The following is a 27,909-nucleotide window of genomic DNA, read 5'->3' as shown; positions in this document are numbered from 1 at the left end:
TGTAATGCTGAAACATAAATAGTACGGCCTTGAATTTACTATTAATGTTCTATAATCGGATTTTTCTTGAAGGTACATATCCATCTTCCTGGCATCATTCCATCATTTTAGCCTTTCCTAAAGGAGGAAAAGATCACTCACTTCCAGAAAATTACCGAACTATTTCTCTAACCAGCTGCCTAAGTAAAATCCTAGAAAGAATGATACACAGACGGTTTACCTGGGTTCTTGAAGCTAAAGCACTGATGAACAATAATGAGTTCGGTTTCCGACAAAACAGACCCACTTTGGATCTAATGGTGAAAGCCAAGACTAACATCCGCAATGCTTACGTCAAAAATGAACACCTTGTAATGGTAAGTCTCGATATAGAAAAGGCTTTCGACACTACCTGGAGGTATGGCATATTGAGAGAACTTCATTCCATAGGATTACGAGTGCACTTACCAGAGTTCATTAGAAATTTTCTTCAACACAGAACCTTTCAGGTTCGCTACCAATCTGTACTTTCTCGGTCCTACACTCAAGAAGGTGTCCCACAAAGATCAGTACTGAGCTCTACCCTTTTTTCACTTAGATGAACACCATAACACACAACATCCCAAATACCATAGAACTATATATGTATGCTCATGATCTTACTTTATCTTGCCATCCACAAAATATTCATACCATTGAAAGATAGCTGCAACTCTCCATAAATAAATTGGAGACATGGGCAATGCAGAGTGGATATTGTTTATCAGAACAAAAAACAATTGCAGTTCACTTTTGCAAAAAACATAAGCTACACCCAGAACCGGAACTCAGATTAAAAAACCATTTGATCCCTCTCACCAGTAATCTTCATTTCCTAAGCTTAACATTGGACACCAAACTGAACTTTGTTTCACATATCACATACCTCCGAACTGTTTGTCTAAAGAAACTTAATATACTTAGGTCCATTTCTGCTATGACATGGGGAGCTGATAGATACACTCTATTACATTTTTATCGTGCTATTATCAGATCTCATTTAGACTACTGTGCTATTGTGTATGATTCAGCTAGGAAAAGTGCATTAATCAGACTTAATACCATCCAACACAGTGCCCTTCGTACTGCTCTGTGTGCATTTAGAACATTCCTTGTTCAGTCTGTAGGTAGAGGCACACGAACCTCCACTTCACCTTCAAAGGAAAATGTTACTTCTAAATTATGCAGCTAAAATTCAAAGCCTTCCAGACCATTCCGTTCGACCGTTGCTTTCCAACCCTGAATGGACAGCATTTTATAACATTAAACCGACTGAAAATAGACCAACTGGCATTAGACTAAAAGATTTGCTTCACACTTGGAATATTGATTTTGATAACATACTTCAAGAGAGCGATATTCCTGATCCACCTTGGTCTATAAATCTACCTCACTGTGATACCCATTTTTATCAATGGGAAAGAAATCCCTGGCAGATGAAAATATCAAACAACTACACAAAGAACATGCCCTCAACAATATACAAAGCTGCCAAATATATACAGATGGCTCAAAAACAAGTTCTGCTGTTGGTGCTGCAGCTGTCTTTCCATCTTTTACAGTCTCCATATCACTACCAGTTGAATGTAGCAGTTATACTGCTGAGTTATATGCAATCAGACTAGCTGTACAGAATATTAATACTCTCCACAATGCTAGCAGTATAATATACACTGATTTATTGAGTGCAGTGTCTGCTTTGGGCAATCAATTTTCAATATCAAAGCCAATCAAAAAACAAATCACTTGCTGTTTAAACCATCTACGAAGTAGGAATCATTCAGTGAAATTCTGCTGGATCCCAGGGCGTTCTAGTATCTTAGGCAATGAGAGAGCAGATCAGGCAGCCAAAAAACCAAACAGTACAACACCATCAAATTACCAAGTACCATATAGAGATTATTTGAAGCATATAAAAAAAAAAAGTCTAATGTTTCAGTGGTCAGAAATATGGGAGGCACAAAGTAATAACAAGTTGCTCCAAATCAAAGAAGAACCAGCATTATGAATTTCCAGCTTCAGACAAAATAGACAGGAAGAAGTTGTACTAGCAAGACTAAGGATTGGACATACGCACCTAACCCATATGTTTCTACTCATGTGGGATGACCCACCTCGATGCACGCATTGTACACTACTGCTTACAGTCAAGCATATACTTTTAGATTGTCCTCACTATTCCCCTTTCAGAAGTATTTTTCACTCTCAATCACAACTGCAAGAACCGTTATCGGTTAACCACATGAATGGCAATAGTGCTAACCTAGCTACACTCTATACCTTTCTGAAGCAAATACATATATATGAATTCCTATGATGCAAAATGGAACAGATTATATTACTTTAGGATAATAATATAGGACCTGGCACATTTTGGCCTTACCTGCCCTTGTGCCCTTAAATACCAATACCAATACACTGCCATAAAAAAATAAAAACAATTTGCACTTTCTGTTTTATTGGGCTTTTCTGTTCGTGCATCTAATTATAAAAGGTAGTAAACTCATCTTATTGCATTTTCAAAAATACCAGTCGCTGGAATTCTGTGGGTTTTACGTTATTATGGTGAAATGTGTGTCCCTTTCACTGAAATCTTCAGTCATAAAAAAAACTCAGAAAAAACCTTAAATAAATTGTAAGAATCTTCTCTTCCTTCATATTTTTTGCTTGTTACTCCGTATCTCACTTGTGCAATTTGTGCGTGCCGTGATCATCGTTATTGATTGCTTATTTTATTTATTTATTATTTTTGTTTGTTTTAAATTTTACAAACCTAAAAAAAAAAAATTACGTGAATTCGTAGTTGCATAAGTCAGGGAGTATGTATTGAAAAATGTTCAGCAACCTATGTAAAAAAATTATGGCGATAGATAAAAAACTTACCACGCACTACTCGCATGTCCAATACGATGCTTCCCTTTATTTTTTGCAATGTCGATTTTAAGTCTAATAGCTTTCCTGTAATTTTTATGATGTTGCATATGGTTTGGTCATCAACATTATAATGGTTCATTAGAGATTTAACGGATGCACTGTTTTCAAACTTTGAACTGAAGTAATAGGCTGACTGAAGTAATAGGCTCCAGTGGGAATCAATAAAATTCTCATTGGTAGGTAACACAAGAACTGGAAGACAAACCTAGAATCTTAGAAAGTTGCATATGGCTGGATATGACAAATCTAGATAGTTGGTATAAAAGGAATGGTCTCACAACCATTTTGTAAAAGAAATAAATTGCAAAAAAAGAATTAAATGCAAATAAAAATATTAAGGAACTGTTATTGTTAGAAAGTTGCACATGCACTAAAATTTTATCAAGCAGTGATGGCAGTGGGGAAATCAGAAGCTGTACCCAGCTGTAAACATGTAGCAATAGTTTGTAGCAAAAATAGCAATAAAAGTTGAACATCTGGGGATTGGCTTTAAGTGCAGAATGTTTCTTCCATTTTCCTCTTTGTTATTATTCTTACAATCTGTGAATTCTCTGTATGAGCTTATCAACGAAAGCAGCCTTCAATGCTATGGAAAGGTTATCTGTTTATATTTGAAAATTGCCAATTGCAACAGTATTATAGCTTTTAGTGGATCTGTGCTGTTAATTCCACTCAGCAGCAACAACTTTCTTCATAAGGTAAAGTATTTTAATGTTTGTTTGTTCTTAAGCTCACTGGTAGCTGAATTATTTAAATTTTAATTTAAATAAATTTTTTTGAATTAAATTTTTGATATTTTAAAATTTTTTTTTTTTTTTTGTTTGTTTAGTATATTTATTCACTCAGCTGTTGCTCAGTGGTGGAGATGTATACAAACTGTGAAGCTCAGAGATGCTGTGTTAAATATTGTGTAAGTAATTATCACATTTATATTTTCATTTAAATTTTTATTTATATTTTACACTATGCATGAGTCAGTTTCATTTGAAATTAAGTAGGATTAAAATAAAGTGATATCTTCAGGATAAATCTCATTTAAACACATTAGATTATAGGAAATATGCTGCTAATGAGTACTCTAGTTGTTATTGAGAGAAACAAAAAATCTAAAAATTATTTCTCTTCTTAACAATTTTTATAAATAATTTCATCTAAAAGAATTTTTTGACACCATAATTTAAGCTACAGATTGGCATTCACCTATTACTGTCCTTTTCGTTACAACAGCTGCATGAAGAGCATTTTTCAGCCTAGAATTCCATAATGAGCAATAGCTCCATGTGAGGTGAAAATACTTAGTCCCACAAACAGAATTGCTTACCCTAAAGCTCATGTCAAGTTCAACAAATCGGTAATCCATCACAATTGGAAAACCATCTTTTGGGGAAAGAAATTGTTCCCACAGCAATTCAACGTGTAAGTGTGATGAAGTGCTATAGACTTATTCCAGAAACCAAGATAACATGCAGAACCTGCAGAACAATTGCCAACAAGATATCCTCACAGGTGTCATCATTTCAAAAGAAGAACCAATCCAAGCTGACAGTGATCTCCCACCAATGGCATTTGCTGAAAATGATAGATTTCCACAACTTATTCTAAAGCAGGTAAATATTTATATCATAGATGCAATTCTGGTGATCATTGAAACGAAACCCTTACCACCCAGAACTATCCACACCCTAAACAAGCTGCTTGTGCTCTTAGTGTAATGGAGAAGTGCCGGTCTGTGATCAAAAAATAAATCCTCACATCTAAATCATGCACAACCTTCAATCCTTGGGACTAAGAGCAGTTACCACAGCTCATACAAGGTTTTTTGCTTCTCACAACCTTCCAGGTATGGTACAAAAACATTGTCTCAATCACACATTTCAAAATAATGATGCATGAAGAAGCCATTCTGCGCAGGTCAGTACTTAGTGCTACTTTGTTTTCTATTCAGATAAATATATTACAACATTAGTATTAGCAAAGGAACATGATGCAAGAAAGCAAACTTATATAGCATCAGTCAAAAAACAAAAAGAACCCCCCTTCTCATTTCACCCATGCACTTGCTCCAAATGTTTGTCTAGTTCTGCCTTGAATTTATTTCAGGTATTAACTTCTGCAATGACAGATGGAAGTTTGTTCCAGCAATCAACCACCTGCTAGCTAAAGGCAAACTTCCGCACATCTATCCTACAACTGTCCTTCCTCAATTTGAATTTATGCCCTCTCAGGCGATTATTCAGAGCAAGTGGAAGAATCCCATCAGCATTGAGCATGCTCAAACCATTCAAGGTTTTATACACCTCAATCAGATAACCTTGCAGGTGCCTCGTCTCCAGACACTGTAATTTGCAAAACTTAAGCCTTTCTTCATAAGGGCAACCCTTGTTCCCTTCTCTGTACTTGTTCCAACAGCTCTACATCCTTCTTAAAATGAGGCCTCCAGACCTGTATACAGTACTCAAGGTGTGGCCTGACCATTGCCTTATACAAGGAGATTATCACTACCTTATCCCTGCTAGAAAAATTCCTGTATATCATTGACAAGACACCATGAGCTACTCTTGCAGATCGTCTGCACTGCTCAGAAAACTTCATATCTGCCTGCACAATTACCCCCAGGTCCTTTTCACTCTCTACTATGGTCAGTGTAGTACCACCCAGTTGATATTTCTCTGGGGTTACTGTTTCCCATTTGCAGTACTTTACATTTGTCAATGTTAAACTTCAGTTGCCAACTCTCAGCCCATCTGCTCAACTTTTCTAGATCCTGTTGCAGCAGCATACTGTCATTAGTGTCATTAACAAACCTGTTGACCTTTGTATCATTTGCAAAGATGATCTCATAATTTCAAGTCACTTCCAGAATATGTACTTTATAGAAACAACTTCAGTAAACAAAATAACATATTGTGTGGCATGTAATGGCTATCGTCTCTTGAAACACTAAACCACTGTTATCAGACGTCTTTAAGAATCGCAGCGCACATCCAGAACCTTTTGTAATGTCATCTAATCCTAACACTAAACTCTGTATGATATCTAGGCCTAGTTACCATATAGCAAACTAACCTCTGTATCAGACATTACTCATTTATTTGATAGTATGAACCAGAGCTGTAATGCTTAAAATGTTCTATGTTGATATCAATATTTGTAAAATAATAAGAGAAGTTTACATCAATATAATAGTAGAACACTTCCGTATGATACTCTCCAGCAATTAAAATGAAAAAATTGAAAATCTTACATAACAATAAAAAATAATTAAAAATCAATTGAACACAATTAAAAATAAATCTAACGCAATTAAAAATTTAATAGATTAATTAAAGGAAATTTAACAAAAAAATGGAAAACGATTTCCCTTCCCGAAGCTGACAACGCTTTTCGACCGTATGTCGTGATCATAGGAACGAAAATTACCGAATAAGGGTGTGCTTGAAACTTAAATAGGGATTATTTGTCCTCACGCATGCATGTAACAGCCCATGAATCGGAGATTAAAAATGGCCTGCGAACATTAACCGAATAATTATTTAATTTAATTTTGACAGTTTCTGAAATTAACCATCATCATCAGCCATTTTCAATCCACTCCAGGATGAAGGCCTCTCCAGCAACTTTCCAGTTCCTTCTGTTTTGTGCAATGGCCATCCATTTACTAGCCACAAACTCATGAATTTCGTCTATCCATCTTCACCATTGTCTTTAGGTTTTCTTTTACACAGAATGGTACCCTCTTGGGTACCATTTTAGTTCTTTAGTTTTCATAAAAATGTCCTTTACTTGAGTTTGTTGCCTAATCCATGTGTTTCTCTTCTTACCTAACAGTCTGGTTCCACATAATTTGTTCCATTCTTCATTGTGTAGTTCTCAGCTTCTCTTCCATTCTTTTGGTAAGTGCCCAAGTTTCACTTCCATAAGTCATGGTGGGGAGTATACATTGGTTCATTATTTTACGTTTCAGACAAACTGGGATATTGCTCCTCAGTATATGACTATATTTCCTGAATGCTATCCATCTCTTGACTTCCAGCCATTTATCATTATTAGAGCTAATAACTTGTCCCAGATGAGTATATGACTCCACCTTTTCAATTACTGCTCCTTCAATCATTATGTCCCTTTCTGTGGCATACTTGTTCATCATTACTTTTGTTTTAGCCATATTCATCTTTAGTCCAAAATTCTTACTAACTGTGCAAAACTGATTAAGATTTTCCTCTAATTCTTTGGGATTGTACCTTATGACCACAACATCATCTCCAAAATCATAAATGGTTTAGGTACTCTCCATTCACATTGACTCCTTTCTGCAACCAGTATAATCTTCTGAAAGCTTTCTCAAGGGCAGCAGTAAACAACTTTGGAGATATTGTGCCTCCATGTTGACCTCCTTTCTCGATTTTAAAGTTGCTACTGTCTTTGTGTAGTCTAATAAAGGAGGTTGCGTTCTCATATATTTTTTTCAAAATCATAATATGTGGGGTATCTATGCTTCGTCTTTCCAGTTCCCGAAACATTGCCTTATGCTGTATGGAGTCAAATGCCTTTTCATAATCCACATATGCCAGGCATAATGGTGTTTTATATTCATTTGCTTTCTCCATTAGCTGTGATATTACATGAAGGTGATCCATAGTTGAGAATCTTGTCCTAAAGCCAGCTTGCTCTTTCGGTTGATTCTCATCAAGTATTCTTTCTATTCTGTTAGTAATGACCCTTGTGACCAACTTGTAGATGTGGGATAACAAGCTAATTGTTCTATAATTTCCAATTTCTGATTTGTCTCCTTTCTTATGCAGCAAAACTATGATTGCATTATTCCACTCCTTAGGTGTCACCTTTTCTAATGTATTTTGTCAAGAGTCTTGCCAGTTTGTGTCATGTCTCTTCCTCCCAATTTTAACAACTCTACAGTAACTTCATCTTCTTCTGGGGCATTCTGATTCTTAATTTTCTTCAGTGCATGTTCTACCTCATCACGAAGGATATCGGGTATGTCGTATGTGTTGCTAATTTGTGCTCCATCTTCTCCACTGCTGGCATAATTTCCTCGCTCCTTGTATAATTCTCTATAGTAGTCTTCTTCTATTTGAATTATGCCTTCTCTGCTATTTATAAGTACACCATCGCTATTCTTCAGTTTCCGTATCATTTATCTTTCTGTATTACTGCACATGGCTGCTGATTTAAGTCCACTGTTTTCCCTTAATGCTTGTTCTACTTTTCTTGTGTTAAATCTTCTTATGTCCTCTCTGAGTCTCTTTCTAATGGCTTTGCATAACTAAATATATTTAATTTTCCCCTTGTCAGTGTTTATCTTGCTCTTCATTCATCGTCTTCGGTTTGTCATGACACTTGTTTCTTGACTAATTTTTTCTTCTTTGGATTTCTTTTTACGTATAGGTTTCTTGGGCTTTCACTTTCAGAAAGTTGTAATATTCCTCGTCGATATCTTGGTCCTGAGCCATCTGTAGAAGCTCAAACTTGTTCTTAAGTTCCAGTACATACTGCTTTTTCTCCTCTTCTGTTATCTCAAAGACCTTCGTATTATTTACTCGAGTCAGTTTTTTCCTTTCTTTTCTTACATCTATATCAAGTGTGCATCTTACCATTCTGTGATCACTTCCAACATTTACCTTGTTCAAGACAGTAACATCATTCAGAATATATCTTCTGTTAGTGAGGATGAAGTCAATTTCATGTTGTTAATCCATTTGGACTCTTCCATGTCCACTTTCTGTTCACTCTTTTCTTGAAAAAAGTGTTCATTACTGACAATCCTTGAGATTCTTCAAATTCCACAAGTCTTTCGCCTCTTTCATTTCTTTCACCAATTCCAAAATTTCCTATAATTCCCCTTTCTGCACTGTTTTGTCTTTTTCCAACCTTAGCATTGAAGTATCCCATAATGATAATTTAGTGGGTTTTCTGCTCATCTAGAAGACTCAATTTCAGTGCACATTTCTTCAACCTCTTCATCATCATGACTCAATGTTGGTGCATAAATCATTATAACCTTTAGCTTGTACCTCTTAGAGATTCTGAGTATTAGTCTTGACACCCTTGGTGATGTACTTTTGAATTCCAAATGTTGTTTTTGATATCTTTATGGACCAGAAAGCCAATTACACCTTAGCTCCTTTCACTGTTTCCATTGGTGTACAGCAGATTTCCACTTGATAAACTTATAAGTGATTAATTTCTTCTTCTTCTTTCAGCCAAACCGATGATATTCCAATTCACATTTTCTAATTCCTTTTCCAGCTCTAATATCCTGTCATTGGTGAAGACAGGATATTAGAGCTGGAAAAGTCTGGTATAATTATGTTGGACACTAAGTATTTTGGCCTCGTTAAATAAAAAAGTATGTTTTTCATTAACGGCAGAAGGCTAATTCTGACTGGATGAGAAGCACAAACTGAGGCTGCGTGTTGATTAACACAAATTCAGAGGAAAACGCGTAGAACAGTGTTACGACGAGTTGCAATCACCACAAGGAATGTTGTCCAGGTCGTTTATTTGTGTTGCGAACGAGGAAAGGACTGAGTGATTTTTCAGTATAGTGTATAGTTTCCGTATTGTCCTGGCCACAATTTTAAATTTGGTATCCGGTCTTGTGTGATTTCTTCAATTCCTTTAACTGAGCCATAGTAATGTAGTCAAATGACTACATTGCTATGGCTCAGTTAAAGGAATTGAAAGCCAGAATATACAATATTCCTGCACTTTTCAAATTACACAAGACCGGATTTCCTATTCGGCCTATTGTTTCCTATTGAAACTCAGCATTTTCATCCTTGGCTACACGTGTATATAGCATTATAAAACCCTTTAGACAGGCGATACAATTTGGGATTAAGAACTACGATACATTATTTAATAACTTTAAGGGCTGTAGACTTGGCGATAATGATAATTTATTATCACTAGATGTTACCTAGTTTTTATACAAATGTAAATGTTGAATACACATTGGATATTATTTGGGATATGTTAAATGATAATTCTATACCAATTAATTATACGAAGCTTCCTATTAAAGAAATTTTTCACTTAATTAAACTCTTAGTTGAGGTCAACTATATCACCTTTCCAGACAAAGTATACAAACAAATTTTTTGGTTTGCCAATGGGATTGAGCTTGAGCAGCTTAATATCGGAGGTATATCTCTCAACGATTGAGCGTATACATTTGATGCCTTTTCTACCCCATATCACATACTACGGGAGGTATTTAGACTATCTTCTAGTTATTATTGTTAATACTACTATTCAAGATATTTTACATTCGTTTAATTATATTCACTCTAGACTCCAATTTACATTGGAAAGGGAGGATACGGATACAAAGTCATTAAATTTCATGCTTACTCGGGACGCGAATAAAATCGAATTTAGCATCTATTGTAAACCTACAAACACCGGCAATCTTCTACATTATAACAGCTATCACCCGTTCTCCTACAAGGGATCTATTATCTTTAATCAATTTCTAAATGCCTATAAATATTCTTAAACAGGGATTATGCCCTTGCTACAATAAACCGAATTGGGGTACAAGTTAGGGATAGGATACAAATACTACGTCAACCAACAATCGTAATATTAAAAAATACTTTATTTCTGTCCTATATGTTGAACAGTGCACAAACAGCATAGCGGATTCTTAAAGATACCGAATTTAAAATTTAGTATAGTGTGTAGTTTCCGTACTGGCCAGGCCAGTACGGAAACTACACACTATACTAAAAAATCGCTCAGTCCTTTCCTCATTTAGATCACAAATGACCTGGTATACAACATTTCTTACGGTGATTGCAACTGGTCATACCAAAGTTCTACACGTCTTCCTCTGAATTTTCATGTTAATCAACACGCAGCCTCAGTTTGTGCTTCTCATTTAATAGCATCAGAACTAGCCTTTCATGCCGTTAATGAAAAACATACTTTTTTATTTAACAAGGCCAAAGTACTTAGTGTCCAACGTAATTATAACAGACTATTAATTGCAGAAACTGTCGAAATTAAATTACATGAGAATTCTGTTAATGTTCACCGGCCATTTCTTATCTCCAATTCATGGGCTTTATGTGCATTTGCAAGGACAACTAATCCCTATTTAAGTTTCATACTCACCCGTATTCAGTAATTTTTGTTCCTGTGATCACGACATATTGTTGCAAAGCATTGTCAGCTTCAGGAAGGGAAATCGTATAGCATTTTTTCGTTAAATTTTTAAAATTAATTTATTTAATTTTTAAATGTGCGTTAGATTGATTTTTAATTATTTTTTACTGTTACGTAAGATTTTTGATTTTTTCGTTTTAATTGCTGGAGAGTATCATACGGAAGTGTTCTACGTATTATATTGAGGTAACTTCTTATTATTTTACAAATTACTCATTTATGTACCTTGTGTTTAAAAAAAATCAGGCCTCCTTAAAAGTATTTCTACAACAAAGTGATGGGCTGAACACATCTGTATTGTGCACTAATCAGGTCCTGTTTCATTTATGCAACTCCTGTTTATGATTTTGCAAGAAAGAGCAGTATTAAATACCATTCAATACAGTGTCTTGAGAATTGTCTTGGGAACATTATGAACACCTCCAATACAAAGCAGTCTTTGTATAGAAGCAAAAATGAATCTCCACTGCATCTCAGAGATGGGGATAGGAACACTACTGCTCAGCTATGCAACTAAAATTCAAAATCAAAATAAGGAAGAGTAAAATAATCACCTGAAATCAGCATAAGTCCCACCACTGGCAGCCAAGAGTTAGCCAGACCCCCATCCCCAGTGCCTATCTTTTGAGTATTTGGTCCCTAGGCAAAACATTTTCGAGGGCCCCTGCACTCTACTTTAATAATAAAAAAAAATTAATGCTATAATCCAAAATTAGATTACAGTCAATATAAAAATGTAAAGCAAATATATTTATATATATTTCTAAGGGTAAAAATTAAGAATATAATATGCAACACATATGGATATCATTAATTTTGGCTGTGTCCATTGCCATTTAAGGGCCACCTCAAAATATGGGCCCTAGGCACATGCCTAGTTTGCCTAAGCCTAAGATAGGCCCTTCCCACCCCTAGTGGATCTCCACCAAGAATTAATAGCAAATAGTTTAATCAGGTAGTACTTCATTATATGCAAGTCTCGGGAAATGTGACAACATAGGGGATTGGGGGGTGTGTGCTACCTTTCTTTTTATTTTTTTACTTGACATTTATTGGTTAGGGCAGCATATACTAAATTAAGGTAAACCATAACCTGGTCTATGCTGCCCAATTGTTGGTATATAGCTGCCATGCTACCCTGTGATTCATATATAATTGTACTATGCTTTATGAAGATACCAATTGCAAAATCTTGGAAGGTATGCATCCTTAGTTTCAATAAAAGAATGTTCCTGGTCTTCAGGAAGACCGGGAATATTGTTTTATTGAAAACCTAAGAATCATGCTGGATCACCCACTTAGCAGTCTTCAGGAAGACTGCTAAGTGGGTGACCAACATACTTTCATAATGGTTAGTCACAAATTGTGTAAGATCAGGTTTGATTTCTCCACATGTGCAGGTTTGTGTATCTGTGAAGCTCAATTGGTGGAGTTTGCTTTTGATGGAACTATGTTCAGTTAAGAACATTGCTCCAACATAGATAAACTTGTGGTCAGAACTGACCACTTATCAGCTTTCCATATACCTTTCTGCCTTTGATTCACTTGTCAAATTCAGGTTTATGCTGAGAATCCCAGCAAGATGTTGCTTTTATAGGTGGTAGCTGATGCCTCAAAAAATAATTAGTCAATTTGGGAGCCTACTAGCCAGAACCTGAACAGCAGGGGTGGAAGCTGTTTGGCAAGCTGATCTCATTATTGGGAACATCTTTCATTGTATTGTTCTAAGTCTGTCTCTTTTTACTTTTTTGACTTTTGTATACCACATATCAGTGGTGTAGGTTGGTACAATTATATAGGAGTATTAGGGTTCCCCTTTTAATCCCCACCCAATTCTAGTTATTCATACTATTATTGACATAAATGTTCTTTCAGCTGGTACAAATAAAAATAATATAGGAAAAAATGGATATGGGTGTTAGGATATTGGAGAAGAGACCATCACCAAGTTGTGTTCTGAGGTGCTTAGAGGACCACTCACCTCGACCATGTACTTAGAAGGGTTGTTTGTGAGAAAAAGATTAAGCATGTTGACTGCATGGTTGATATTGTCTGTATTCTGCTAGGTAATAAATGAACAATTTGTGTCATTAGAAATTGCAAAAGCCTCAGCATCTTGAGGAACTGGGTTTTGAGCTGTTATTTTGAACATTAAAATCACTAAGGAAATTTGCCTCACTGTTGAGAAAGTTGGACTGGAGAAAGTCAAGTTCCAAAGAGAGCAAGTCAAAGAGTTCCCGGTGATTAGTGAAGTTGGGAGAACGATAGACGCAACTGATGAATTTCAAATAATATGGTAGAGAGATTTTAAGCCAGACAAGATCGAAAAGAGAAGATTCCAAATTATTGTTTTACCTTTGAAGCAAAAGGAATCATGCAACAAATAATTCAGACAACTGAGATGAGCAGTGGTAGAATCAACCGATAACCGGAAATCTGTCAGAAAAAGTACATGGGGTTTTGGCAGACTGTAAGTGGAAATGGATATCACTGAGATTAGAACTGAGACCACATATATTTGTGAAATGAACGAGGAAGCATATGGGTAGTTTAGATATTTTTGCAGTTAAATTTGTTCTATTGGTTCGACAATTCATGATGTATTCAGTAATAAGGATGGCCTCCATAACTGAGTGGCCAGGAGGGGAGTGGTTTAGACACACTGTTTGAGTAGACTGGATTCAACACCCTGGCTGATAAATACAGTCGATTTGCCACCCTGTACTGGACCAGTGTGATAAATTATGGTCCATTTCTCTTAACATGAATCATTGAGGAGGCTTTTCTCTTGCAGTGGATTAATAATGTCTGCAATTTATTTTATTTTTTTTTTTTTCAATAGTAAAAAGAAGTGGGGGGGACATGCTACATGAAGTGAAGTAATGAAATTTTTGGATATGGCATACATGTGGTAAGAAAGAATATACTCAGATCCTTGACATAACATGGCCTCGACAATGCCCCGCATGTATACACCACTCAGACTCCCTCTAGTCACTACATGGCAGAGTAGAGCAGTGAGATTATAAACTATCTAATCCAGCTAGCCTTCTACAGTCTGGTGGACTATCTAGAAGCCAGTCTGCGAACATTGTTTTAGAGCTGTACCCTCGAAATATAAGGAAGATTAGATCTTGCATGATGTCCGTCATAGCCTAAAAAGACATCAATTATACTGCATGATGGGAGAGAGTTTGCTGGAGCTTTGTGCTGGAGAATAAACACTTCAAGCCATCAATAAGCAAAATTGTGGTATGGCACCAGTTGATGAGAGTCATCTACCACCTAGTATTGCACCTCTTATACCCAGGGTTACTAACAGAACCACCATCTTGAAGGTGCAAGCAGGAGATTTGGCTTTCAAACACTGACCGACTTTACCGAAATTAGGTCCACTTGACTTGAGTGTCACCTGAATATCAGTTCCATCAGCATTTTAGACTCCCAGGTTACAAGCACAGCTTGGCATATCTGTGACTGCCTCAAGGACCATGCCATACCTTACTATACTGATATTATTTACTATACTCCAAGCATGTATACAAATGCTAGCAGTATAATAAATAAATTTGGTAAATTTGAAGTGCTGGTCAAGACATCAAATGCAGATATTGGTGGGATATCAGCGATGTGGTGTAATGCAGTGATAAGGAATGCAGAATAGGAATTTGGGGAGTACAGTGTGTTCAAAAAAGTATAGACAGGATAGAAAGGGAGGAGGGGTTTTGCTGTTAGTTAAAAAAGACACAAAATCTAAGGCAGTGCATCCAGTTGACATGGATGGACAGTGCAATGTTGAGTCAGTTTGGTGACATAAGCACCAGGAAAGCAAAAATGAGGGTAGGAGTGTGTTATAGGCTTAATGACTCTGATGAGTACAATGAACAACTGTACAGAAAAATAGAGTAGGCCAGTAAATCAGAATGTCTTATAATGAGAGATTTTAACTTACCAAATATTGAATTGAACTTGTCAATTTGTCACTCACACACTAGCAAGATTTTACTGGACTTATTGGATGATTGTTTTCTTCAGCAGCATGTTTGGGAGGCAATCACAGAGAGTAATACTCTTGTTCTGATTATCAGCAGTGATCATTCATGCATTAAGATTCTTCAGATGAAGTAACTACTAGGTGGCAGTGATCACAGTGTACTGATGTGAGATTTTCTTAAAGATATAACTAACATCAGGGGTGAAGGGAAGGGTTTTTGCTTTCGTAAAGGTCACTACATTGGTCTCAAACAGTTTTTAAATTCTATACAGTAATACCCCGACTTACGCGAACTCGGAGTTACGCGGTTCTTGATTTTTTCGTTTGGCAACACTGCCGCCCACTATCTTCAAGGTCGTTTTTCATATGTTATCGATATACGGTGCGACGGCAGAGAGTGAGAGAGAAAGATGAACAAAATTCAACTTTACTGCGCATGAGCTGCACATATATACAAGAATTTGTATTCCAACTGTCATATTTATATGTGTGCATTCGAATTCGTGCTCAACGTTTGTCGGAAATTACATCGTTTTCACGAGAGAAATGGATCGCGTCGGTCGAGCCGTATACAGTCAGTCCTTGTATAACACGTGTTTACACTACACGAATTCGATCATACACTATTTATAAATACAGTAACGATATCTTATAATATAACACGAACCGAATTGGCTTATGCGCGATTCGCCTTTGTGTTTACAAGAAATGGCAATCGAACGCAGAATCACCCCAACCGAACACAACACGATAGGAATGAAGAGGAGATTCTGAAAATGTATTTGTTTTAGGGGAAACACATTTCACCATAATAACGTAAAAACCAACACAATTCCAGCTATCGGTATGCAATTAGATCGAGTTTACTACCAGTTTATAACAGATTCCACTAGCAGAAACGCAACTGGATTTTTATTGTTTTATGGTAGTAATCCCTAGAAATGTGAGGTGTTAATAGTGTATCTCTGCCTTTATGGTGTTGTTTATTCAGTTGCTACATCTGCGCAACTTTGTTTATGCGTATCAGGCGTGACTCCTCATTTTGTAATTGTGCTTTATTCCCTAAAAATAAGTAAAATACTTAAAAGGTGTGAAAAGGAAGCGTCCTGGTGAAGACACTGCAGATTCAGAGAGAAAAAGAAAAGCAATTATTCGTAAACAGAGGCGGACTGGGTCAAAAATTCTTACCCAGGAAAATTTATAGTGGCCTCATACTATGGTTTATGGCCAGTCCGCCTCTGCGATAGAGAAAAAATATGAAATTGTGAAATGCTTTGAGCGAAATGAAAGACCATGTGATATTGCACGTGCTACAGGCCTAAATGATGCAACGGCGAAAAGCACATGACAATTGCAAACTGACAGAAGGTCTCAGCTCAATTGAAAAGGGCTTAAAAATTTTAGAAAACATAGACTACAACGAAGAACGCGTTATAACTACAAAGCAAGGAATAAAATAATTATTAGCTTGTTACGAAGAAATTCTGAGTGAAAAAAAGAAGTCTGTGTCGTCAGACGAATTTGTTAGATTTTATGAAGCCATCGACATCGAAATAACTTTTTTACTTAAGTCATTTATTTTTTTAATACATATTTTGTATTAATATGTATAAAGAACTGCAATTTTATTAATATTTTTCTTCTAAACTAGTATTTTTGGTCCCAATTAAACAAAATTTATATGTATTTATATGCAAAGTTGTACCCCGACTTTTGCGAATTCGACTTAAGCGATTTTCGTCGGACCCACCTATCGCTTAACTTCGGGGTATTACTGTACAGTGGGACCAACTAATGATGTTACCAAAAACAAATTCTAAATAGGAAGCATTCAAAGAATTGCTCTTGGAAGCTACTGGGCTTTTCATACATACTAAGAAATACTGTTTATGGTTTAAGCCTAAATGGACATAAGATGAACTAATGGGACTTGTTACAGAGAAGAAGAATGCATGAAATGCATATAAATTATCAGTCGACACAGAAACCTATGGTAGATATAAGCTACTCTGTAGTCAATTCACAAAGGAGGTTGGGTAAGCAAAGGCAGATTACGAAAAATCTTTGGCAAAGAATGCAAAGAAAAACAGCAAATAGTTCTTTACTTATGTAAACTCTAGAAGGAAAGGGATTAATCAGATTGGTCCACTTCATATTAATGGCTCGACTGTTAATGATCTTATAGCTGACAAACAGAATGAATATTTTGCATCTACATTCACACATGAGAAATCTGCCTGGAAGCCAGAAGCCAATGAAACTCTAACATGGAGCTAAATGATTTTTTAATAACTGAGATGAAAATAGAGGAGAAATTGTTGAAGTGAAACATAAGAAATGTACCTTGGGTGGATAGGATCTATCCAGTTATATTAAAGGAGGCAGCAAAGGAAATAAGCAAACCCAAGGATGAGAGCACCCTTGGACTTAGGGGAGGTCCGGACTGGAGATATGCAAATGTGTCCCCAATTCACGAAGGAAGATCAAAGCGTGACAGGAGTAATTATAGACCTGTCAGTTTAACTTCTGTTCCAGGGAAAATAAGGGAGTCACTAGTTAAAGAAGCATTGGATCATCTAGACAAGACCGCAGTTGTAGTTCCAGCGCAGCATGGGATTGTTAAGGGCACGTCTTGTCTGACCAATTTGATTGGATACTATGATGTGGTTACAAAGGAACTGGATGCAAAAAATGATTTTGATATCATATACTTGGATTTCCGGAGAGCTTTTGATACTGTTGCACATGGAAGCCTACTGTCTTCTCCCACTCAACCATCAGGTTGAGTGGGAGAAGACAGAGTGGCAATCAGTGAACACTGCTCTTTGTTGAGTAATTTTATTAGTGGAGTCCCTCAGTGTTCGGTGTTGGGTCCATTGTTTTTTATATTTATCAATGATATTGACGAAGGTATATTAGGCTTTATGTCCAAGTTTGCAGATGATAAGAAGGTTGACAGCATTGTTAATGACAGTACATTACTGAAACAGAATCTGGAAAAACTGGCCAGATGGACTGAGATGTGGCAACTGAAGTTTAACATTGATAAATCCAAAGTGCTGCATATGGGTAGCGATAGCCCCAGTGTAACATACCAACTGTGTGGTACTACACTCCGGTAGTAGAGAATGAAGAGGACCTGGAGTAATTGTGCAGTCAGACATGAAATTTTCTGGTTAGTTCAGACAGGCTTCCAGAGCAGCTAATGGCTTCTTGTCAATGATGTACAGGAATTTTCTAGCAGGGATAAGGAAGTGATTATCCCTTTGTATAAGGCAATGGTCAGGCCACACCTTGAGTACTGCATAAGGTCTGGAGGCCTCATTTTAGGAAGGTGTAGAGCTGCTGGAATGAGTATAGAGAAAAGTAATGAGATTGGTGAGGGGAACAAAGGTTTGTTCTTACCAAGAATGGCTAATGTTCTACAAATTGCAGTGTCTGGAGCCATGTTCTACAATTTGCAGTGTTCTACAAATTGCAGTGTCTGCAAGGTGGTCTTGTTGAGGTGTATAAGACTTGAATAGTTTGAGCAAGCTCAATGCTGTAGGAATTCTTCCTCTTGCTGAGATTACACACCTGAGGGAGCCTAAATTTCAATTGTGTGTGATTCCCTTGGACATTACATTGCACACTGACAGCCAGCTCCTTGGCCACTTGGTGAGCTAAGTTCTGCACTGGTGAAAGAATGGGATTTTTTCCCACAGAATCTTATAGTCACCCTTATATCAAGCATGGTCCACCACTGTGAATCCTGTTTAGCTGTGGAGGGGATGATATGCTGTAGTGATGTCATGTGACCTTTTTTGTAATTCTTATACAACCCTTATAAATGTCCCTTATACCTGTCTGAACTTTCTAGCTGTCCTCTGATACTCCATTATACCAAATTTTGTCCCCCTTCATTGTTAGCGCTACGAGTTATACCATGTTTTCTACGTGGTCTGTTAATTTTGTCCAGCAGTGTATATCTGTATTTCATAAATGACAAAATGATCTTTATATTTTGCTATTGTAAAGGGATGTAAACCAGAAGAATGAACCAATCTAGTATATAACTATTATATTTTTACTGCTGTTTCACATAAAGTTAGGTCTAATGAAGAATTTCATAAAAGCTGTTGACTGAAATGGAGATGGTCTTCTATACGTAAAACTAAAGTTTCCATTTATTAGATGCCTGCTTTAAAGAAAGTGTATTGATCAATCCAATTTTCAGAGAGTTATTAAAAGGTGAACATTTTGAAAGTGTTGAATCCTTTGGAAATGAAAAAAAAGTTTGTGAACATTTTTGGGTAACAAAAAAGCAAGCAACTATAAAATCTTGTTTGACAATTTGGGTGCAGTAAATCTCAGTTGCAATATATCTCTAAAAAAGCACTTCCTCCATTCCCATTTAGACTTTCCTTCAGATAACTCTGGACACATTAATTATGAACATTGAATATTTTTGTTGAAATATTGTTTCCCTTTTTCTCAGTTACAAAAATACTTTACTTACAATATTTAATATACTTTACAATCTGCAGCCACTAACTGTTCATTATTGCTAATAAATCTGCCCTTGGATTTTTCTAAAGAAAATTCCTACTTTCTTGTACATAATTTTTTAGTGGAACTTTACAGATAAAATTTTTTCTTGTTTCATAGAATAGAACTGTATAGAATTGATTTTTTTTTTAATGTAGACAGTATAATAAATGAATGAAAGACATTAAATTATGAAAGGGGTGATGATCAAAACATCTCTCTCTCTCTCTCTTGCATGTGGCCACACACACACATCATTGCACTCATATCGTAATGAATAATGCACATGAATTTTCTGAGCATACTTGCTTTTCTAAATAGAAATTCTGAATTTCTGTGCTCTTTATTTTTTTTTATTAGACATTTTAAAGGGAGGACATTTGCAGCAATGGCTAATGGCACGGTAGCAATATTTCACAGAGCAACAGGTAAGTTACTTTTCATTTTCTCCTTAACCCCTTTCAGTAGTGAGTTTGCTACATGTGGGCCAAACCCATAGTGATTTTCAATAGTGGTAGGCTTGTAAAGTGAATTTTTAGTTGCAATCTGTAAAAATGAAAACTCCATACATAATTTCTGTAAAATATTAGTGATGTGTTCTTAGTTTGATTGTATTTAAAGTGAAACTTGACAGATTAATTTCATTCATTCAATAAATGTAAAATTATTTTCAGAAATTAAATCAGAATTTTAAAAAAGTATATATCTGTTTTTACTTTTTTGACATAGTAATATCCTCTATATACATTTGTGTATTAATTTGGCATTATTAAAGAATTTCACTGAAATTCTTCAATTGAACTTATAACCCAATCAAATGAAGTCAGTAGGTGCGGGGACCCAGGTGCCAAGTGATATTGCTCTGAATTAGCACTCTTTCTTGAAATAGAAATCATTTCATTATTTAAAGTATCATTAACACACTATTAACTAAACTATAGTAAAGAAATTAACTTTACTAGATTAGAAAGGAAAGCAACCTTCTCTTCTCTTTTCTTTTCTTGTATATATTAACTACTAACCCTCTAGTGCAGAGGTTCCCAAGCTTTCTCGGTGCACGCCGCCCCTAGTGTCCTGGTAATTTTTTCACGGCACCCCTAGGCCAAAACAAATACCTTACACAGTGGTTTTCGACCTTTTAATATATACCTAAATAATAATTTTATTCTTTATATCATCATCATCATCATCATCAGCCATTTTCAATCCACTGCAGGATGAAGGCCTCTCCAGCAAATTTCCAGTTCCTTCTGTTTTGAGCACTAGCCATCCATTTACTACTCAAAAACTCATGAATTTCATCTATCCATCTCCGCCTTTGTCTTCCAGGTTTTCTTCTAGCTCCTCTTGGGTACCATTCTGTTATTTTCTTAGTCCATCTGTCATCATGTCTTCGAGCTATGTGTCCTGCCCAAGACCATTTTAGTTCTTTAGTTTTGATAAGAATGTCCTTTACTTGAGTTTGCTGCCTAATCCATGTGTTTCTCTTCTTATCTAACAGTCTGATTCCCAATATAATTCGTTCCATTCTTCGCTGTGTAGTTCTCAGCTTCTCTTCCATTCTTTTGGTGAGTGCCCAAGTTTCACTTCCATAAGTCATGGTGGGGAGTATACATTGATTCATTATTTTACGTTTCAGACAAACTGGGATATTGCTCTTCAGTATGTGACTATATTTCCTGAATGCTATCCATCCAAAATTTATTCTTCTCTTGACTTCCAGCCATTTATCATTATTACAGCTAATAACTTGTCCCAGATAAGTATATGACTCCACCTTTTCAATTACTGCTCCTTCAATCATTATTTCCCTTTCCATGGCATACTTGTTCATCATTACTTTTGTTTTAGCCATATTCATCTTTAGTCCAAAATCCTTACTAACTGTGCATAACTGATTAAGATTTTCCTCTAATTCTTTGGGATCGTGGCTTATGACCACAATGTCATCTGCAAATTGTAAATGGCTTAGGTACTCTCCGTTCACATTGACTCCTTTCTGCGACCAGTCTAATCTTCTGAAAGCTTCCTCAAGGGCAGCAGTAAACAGCTTCGGAGATATTGTGTCTCCTTGTCGAACTCCTTTCTCAATTTTAAATTTGCTACTGTCTTTGTCTAGTCTAATAAAGGATGTAGCACTCATATTTTCTTCAAAATCATAATATATGGAGTATCTATGCCTTGTCTTTCCATTGCCCGAAACATTGCCTTATGCTGTATGGAGTCAAACGCCTTTTCATAATCCACAAATGCCAGGCATAATGGTGTTTTATATTCATTTGCTTTCTCCATTAGCTGTGATATTACGTGAAGGTGATCCATAGTTGAGAATCCTGTCCTAAAGCCAGCTTGCTCTTTCGGTTGATTCTCATCAAGTATTCTTTCTAATCTGTTAGTAATGACCCTTGTGAACAACTTGTAGATATGGGATAACAAGCTAATTGGTCTATAATTTCCAATTTCTGATTTATCTCCTTTCTTATGCAGCAAAACTATGATTGCATTATTCCACTGCTTAGGCATCACACCTTTTCTAATGCACTTTGTGAAGAGCCTTGCCAGTTTTTGTGTTGTGTCTCTTCCTCCCAATTTTAACAACTCTACAGTAATTTCATCTTCCCCCGGGGCTTTCTGATTCTTCATTTTCTTCAATGCATGTTCTACCTCATCAGGAAGAATATCGGGTATGTCGTATGTGTTGCTACTTTGCAATCCATGTTCCCCACTGCTGGTATCATTCCCTCGCTCCTTGTATAATTCTCTATAGTAGTCTTCTGTTATTTGAATTATGCCTTCTCTGCTGTTTATAAGTACACCATCGCTATTCTTCAGTTTCAGTATCATTTGTCTTTCTGTATTACTGCTCATGGCTGCTGATTTAAATCCTTTGTTTTCCCTTAATGCCTGTTCTACTTTTCTTGTGTTAAATCTTCTTATGTCCTCTCTGAGTCTCTTTCTAATGGCTTTGCATAACTCAGTATACTCAATTTTCTCCCTGTCAGTGTTTTTCTCGCTCTTCATTTGTCGTCTTTGGTTCATCATGACAAGTGTTTCTTGACTAATTTTTTCTTCTTTGGATTTCTGTTTCCCTATAGGTTTCTTGGGCTTTATCACTTTCAGAAAGTTGTAATATTCCTCGTCGATATCTTGGTCCTGAGCAGTCTGCAGAAGCTCAAACTTGTTCTTAAGTTCCAGTACATACTGCTTTTTCTCCTCCTCTGTTATTTCAAAAACCTTTGTATTATTTACTCGAGTCAGTTTTTTCCTTTCCTTTCCTACATCTATATCAAGTGTACATCTTACCATTCTGTGATCACTTCCAACATTTACCTTATTCAGGACGGTAACATCATTCACAATATATCTTCTGTTAGTGAGGATGAAGTCGATTTCATTAGTTGTTAATCCATTTGGACTCTTCCATGTCCACTTTCTTCCATGTCCACTTTCTTGAAAAAAGTGTTCATTACTGACAGTCCTTGAGATTCTGCAAATTCCACAAGTCTTTCACCTCTTTTATTTCTTTCACCAATTCCAAAATTTCCTATAGTTCCTCTTTCTGCGCTGTTTTGCCTTTTTCCAACCTTAGCATTGAAGTCCCCATAATAATATTGTAGTGGGTTTTCTGCTCATCTTGAAGACTCTCAATTTCAGTGTACATTTCTTCAACCCCTTCATCATCATGGCTCAATGTTGGTGCATAAATCATTATAATCTTTAGCTTGTACCTCTTAGAAATCTTGAATATTAGTCTTGACACCCTTGGTGATGTACTTTTGAATTCCAAAATGTTGTTTTTAGAGGTACTAAATAAAGATCAATTATAGATCACTACAAAATTAAAAATATACAGTACAATGGATACTATACACCTTTTTATAATAAATATTTTTTAAATTTGTATATTAAATAAATTACAAATTTTAAAAAAATAATATCTTTTTTTTTAAGTAACTTAAACCCAAATTACATGGCACCCCCAAGAATGTTGTTGGGGCACCCCAGTTGAAAACCACTGCTCTAGTGCTTGGTCACAGAGTTCCTGCCTCCGCATGGCTGGGCCGGTAACCTGATAGGGAAAAGCTCTCACTGCCAGGGCAAAATGGGGGTGAACTGACTCCCGTACCCAGGAATTTACTGGGTACATAGATCCGAATATAACTGATCTAAGATATGAGGAACCTAGTCCTCCTGGAGATACAATTAAAATGATTAGAAAAGGTGAAAGAAATGATTCTGTCTCCACAAAGACTGAAAACGGATATAAAAGCTTTAAATGCCCCAACTTACTTTATTATACACTCAAATACTGAGAAATTGGTATGTCAATTGTCACCCTTTCTCATACAAAAGACTCTTGAGAGTTATGTCGGCCCACCAAAAATTGTTAAGAGATTAAAATTAGGCAAAATTTTAGTAGAAACGGTCCACTCTAAACATTCTGAAAGATTGTTACAAATAACAACCTTTGCAGGAATACCAGTAACAGTATCCCCTCACAATACCTTAAATGCCTCAAAAGGTGTCATTATGGAATGGGACCTTCTAAATGTACCCGAAGAGGAAATTCAAAGTGAACTTCAGGAACAAGGAGTCATAAACGTTAAAAGAACAACAATTAAAAAAGAAAGGAAAATCACCCCCACTAGGAACCTGATATTCACTTTTAACACACCAAAACCACCCAGATGTAAAAGCTGGATATCTACATTGTAATATTAGACCATACATCCCGAATCCTCTCCGCTGCTTTAATTGTCAGAAGTTTGGCCACTCACAGACTGTATGTAGAGGTAAGGCGATGTGTGCAAACTGTGGTTCTCAAGAGCACGTCACTTTTACTTGTACAGCAGACAACCATAAATGTGCAAATTGTAAAGAAGGGCATACCACTTATTCAAGAGAGTGTGAAAGCTGGAAGAAAGGAAAAAGAATCCAAAAGTACAAAGCGGAAAATGCGTTTCATACCCAAGAAGCTAAAAAAAGCAATAACAGTAAACACAGGAAACAAACCAAGTTATGCTAAAGTTAGTAGTACAATCAAAAGGACTTCGGAAATGAGATTTCCTAATTCAATATCTGTTGGAACACAAACAAATGTGACAATTTCTCCAAGAGAATCAATCTCAGAATGGGCTCGCAAATTGTATAAAACATCTCCAACACAAAAGCAACAAGAAGAAATGGTCAATACACCTGTCTTTTCCACCTGAAAATGCAGAAAGTGTAAGAAGAAAAGTAATCAAAGAAAGCAAAAGTAATACAGAAATAAAAATGGCAGAACAAATGGATAGAGGTAATACACCTCAGAGAGGATCCCATACTTGAACTTTTTGTTGAAGAAGAAATGGATATGGGAAGACCCCAGTTTCCAAAGAAAGATAAAACCAAGGCGGACAAAGTGAAAACAGCCCCAAGGAAACATGTCATTTAGGATTAGATAATCCGAGGGATTATCTAATTCCAAATGACAGATTCGATTATCCAGTGGAACTGTTGAGGTTTTTGCTCAAACATTAATGATATCATAGACCTCATTACCCATTATCATCCAATAAGTCTCTGCCTACAAGAAATATATTTAAAATTACAGGACCACAATACAATCAAAAATTATACAATATATAGAAAGGACCACATATCAGATACAACAATGCAAGGAGGAATTGCAATATTAGTTAACAGACACATGCCATCCCAAGCAATGCCGTTGAACATACCCATAGAAGCAGTTGCAGTCCAACTAGCAATAAGCTTCAACATTACCATAACGTCAATATATATATACCTCCTAGTCAAGATTTCCCATTGAAAGATTTCAAAGAGCTGATTGCTCAAATACCATCTCCGTTTTGCATTTTAGGTGACCTAAATGGACATCACCCACTATAGGGTGATCCCAAAATTGATCAGAAGGGTAAACAAATTGAGAAAATAATACATGAGAACAACCTCTTGATCTTGAATGATGACGCACACACATATTTCCACCTATCAACAAAAAGTAGCTCTGCAATAGATCTATCAATCTGTTCCCAAAGATCCAAGATTGTGCATGAGAACCCATTGACCACTACCCCATAATTTTGAAAATTACAAAGAAAACCCTCATGCCAAGCCACCAGGCATCCTAGATGGAAAATATATGATGCAGACTGGGAAACCTTCAGAATATTAGCAAAACTAGACCTGAACGTCATTAAACAAGAATCAGTACAAAGAGCAGTGGACTATGTCACAAATATCATTCCTCAAACAGTGGAAAAGACAATACCTAAAACGTCTTCTAACATTAGAATTTATCCAAAACCATGGTGGAACAGCGAGTATCAGGAAGCTAAAAAAGAGAGAAATAGAGCCTGGAATCACTTTTGCAAAAAATCCAACAACAGACAATCTGATACAGTTCAAAAGAGCCAGAGCTAAGGTCAGGAGAGTGCAAAAAAGTGGGTTGGGTCAATTTTGCATCCACTATAACCAGTTCTACACCTGCTACAATTATCTGGAAGAAGAAGATCAGAAGGATAACAAACAATTCCCAAATAAATCCATTGGCACTACTAAATTGGAAAGGACAATTAGTCACAAATACCTCAGATATCGTCAATGTGCTCGGCGAAAACTTTGCCAATACATCTGCCATTTGCGCATACTCAACTGCTTTCAAAACTTACAAGAAGGAATCCGAAAAAATAAACTTAAAATTTTCAACCAATCACTATGAACAATACAACTTGCCACTCATGGTAGCAGAATTAAAACAAACCCCTGCTACAGATAAAACACAGCGCAGTTGGTTCCAATGAAATACATTTTGCAATGATACAACAATTAGATGAACAATCTCAATTATCCCTGTTAAATTTATTTAATAAAATATACCTTGAGAATACATTTCCAGACCAATGGCACCATGCAATAATACTGGCTTTCCCAAAGCAGGGAAAAAGGCCAATCAGACCCACAGAACTATTGTCCTATCGCTTTGACCAGCTGCTTGGACAAGATCTTGGAGAAAATTGTCAATAATAGACTAACGTGGTACCTAGAAAGCAATAACCCTCTGAATCCTGCACAATATGCTTTTGGAAAAATCGCTCTACCTTAGATGTACATATACATCTGGAAAATCAGGTAAGAAACACTTTCTTCAGAAAACAACAAAGTAATAGTTAATTTTGATATTGAGAAAGCATATGATACTATGTGGCAGTATGGTATCCTTAGAGGACTACACCAACTTGGTCTTAGAGGACACCTACCTCTATACATAAGCAATTTTCTTAAAAATCAAACATTCCAAGTTAAACTTAACAATGCACTTTCCAGAACATACTCTCAGGAAGAAGGGGTCCCTCAAGGATCCATACTAAGTGCCACACTTTTTGCAGTACACTTCAGCACAATAACAGAACAAATACCAGCCAACATTATCACAACTGTTTATGCAGATGACTCCAGCGTCTCTTATCAAGTGCAGCATATGAGAACAATAGAACAACAATTGCAAGTAGCCAGAAACAAAGTCATAAAATGGACAGAAAGAAATGGATACAGAATTTCCACACAAAAGACCGTATGTATACATTTTTGCAGGAAAAGGAGTCTCCATCTTGATCCCGAACTCAGGCTGAAAGAGCAGATCATCTCAGTTAAAAATAGTGTCCATTTTCTAGGACTTGTTTTTGACAGAAAATTAATCTTTTTGGAGCACATTAATCACTTAAGAGTTCAGTGTCTAAAGAAAATGAATATCTTGAAGTTCCTGTCCGCTATGTCCTTGGGAGCAGATAGAACAATACTATTACGATTATATCGCCTACTCATACGTTCCAAGTTGGACTATGGTGCCCCAGTCTGACTTGGTGAGACCTAGCGCCCTGAGATGGCTTGACCCAGTACATCACTGCACACTCCGAATAGTTCTTGGAGCTTTCCGTGCTTTGCCTGTGCAGGGTCTGTATGCAGAAGCCCAAGAAACTACAAATCAGAAGACATAACCAATTACTTTCCTATGCAACTAAAATAAAATCCCTATAACCCCATACAGGAAATTCTTTTTACACCAAAATGAGAACAACAACAAAGGATCAATAAACCTGCAAGCGTGAGATTAAAAAACCTTCTACTCAGTAGAAATCTTAACCTCGATAATATAACTCCACTTATGAAGCAGTCTACGTCACCATGGATCATCAAATAGCCTACATGTGATTTCTCCTTCCACATTTGGGACAAACAAGCAC

General features: G+C 36.3%; 1 protein-coding gene across 1 annotated transcript in view; it reads left to right on the top strand.

Moving 5' to 3' along the window:
• LOC150078024 (C-Jun-amino-terminal kinase-interacting protein 4-like) overlaps positions 1-27,909 on the top strand; it is a 518,865-nt gene that overhangs the window by 364,294 nt on the left and 126,662 nt on the right. The window contains exons 21-22 of the mRNA XM_090385183.1: positions 3,782-3,862; positions 20,024-20,091. Coding sequence (XP_090241309.1) covers positions 3,782-3,862; positions 20,024-20,091 — 149 coding nt within the window. The remainder of the gene's footprint in view (positions 1-3,781; positions 3,863-20,023; positions 20,092-27,909) is intronic.

This window comes from Mastigoproctus giganteus, chromosome 11 (assembly GCF_048544385.1).
Source record: "Mastigoproctus giganteus isolate SK-2022 chromosome 11, ASM4854438v1, whole genome shotgun sequence".
NCBI lineage: Eukaryota > Metazoa > Arthropoda > Arachnida > Uropygi > Thelyphonidae > Mastigoproctus > Mastigoproctus giganteus.
Note: the sequence above shows the minus strand (reverse complement) of the source record. Positions and strands in the feature narration are given on the sequence as shown.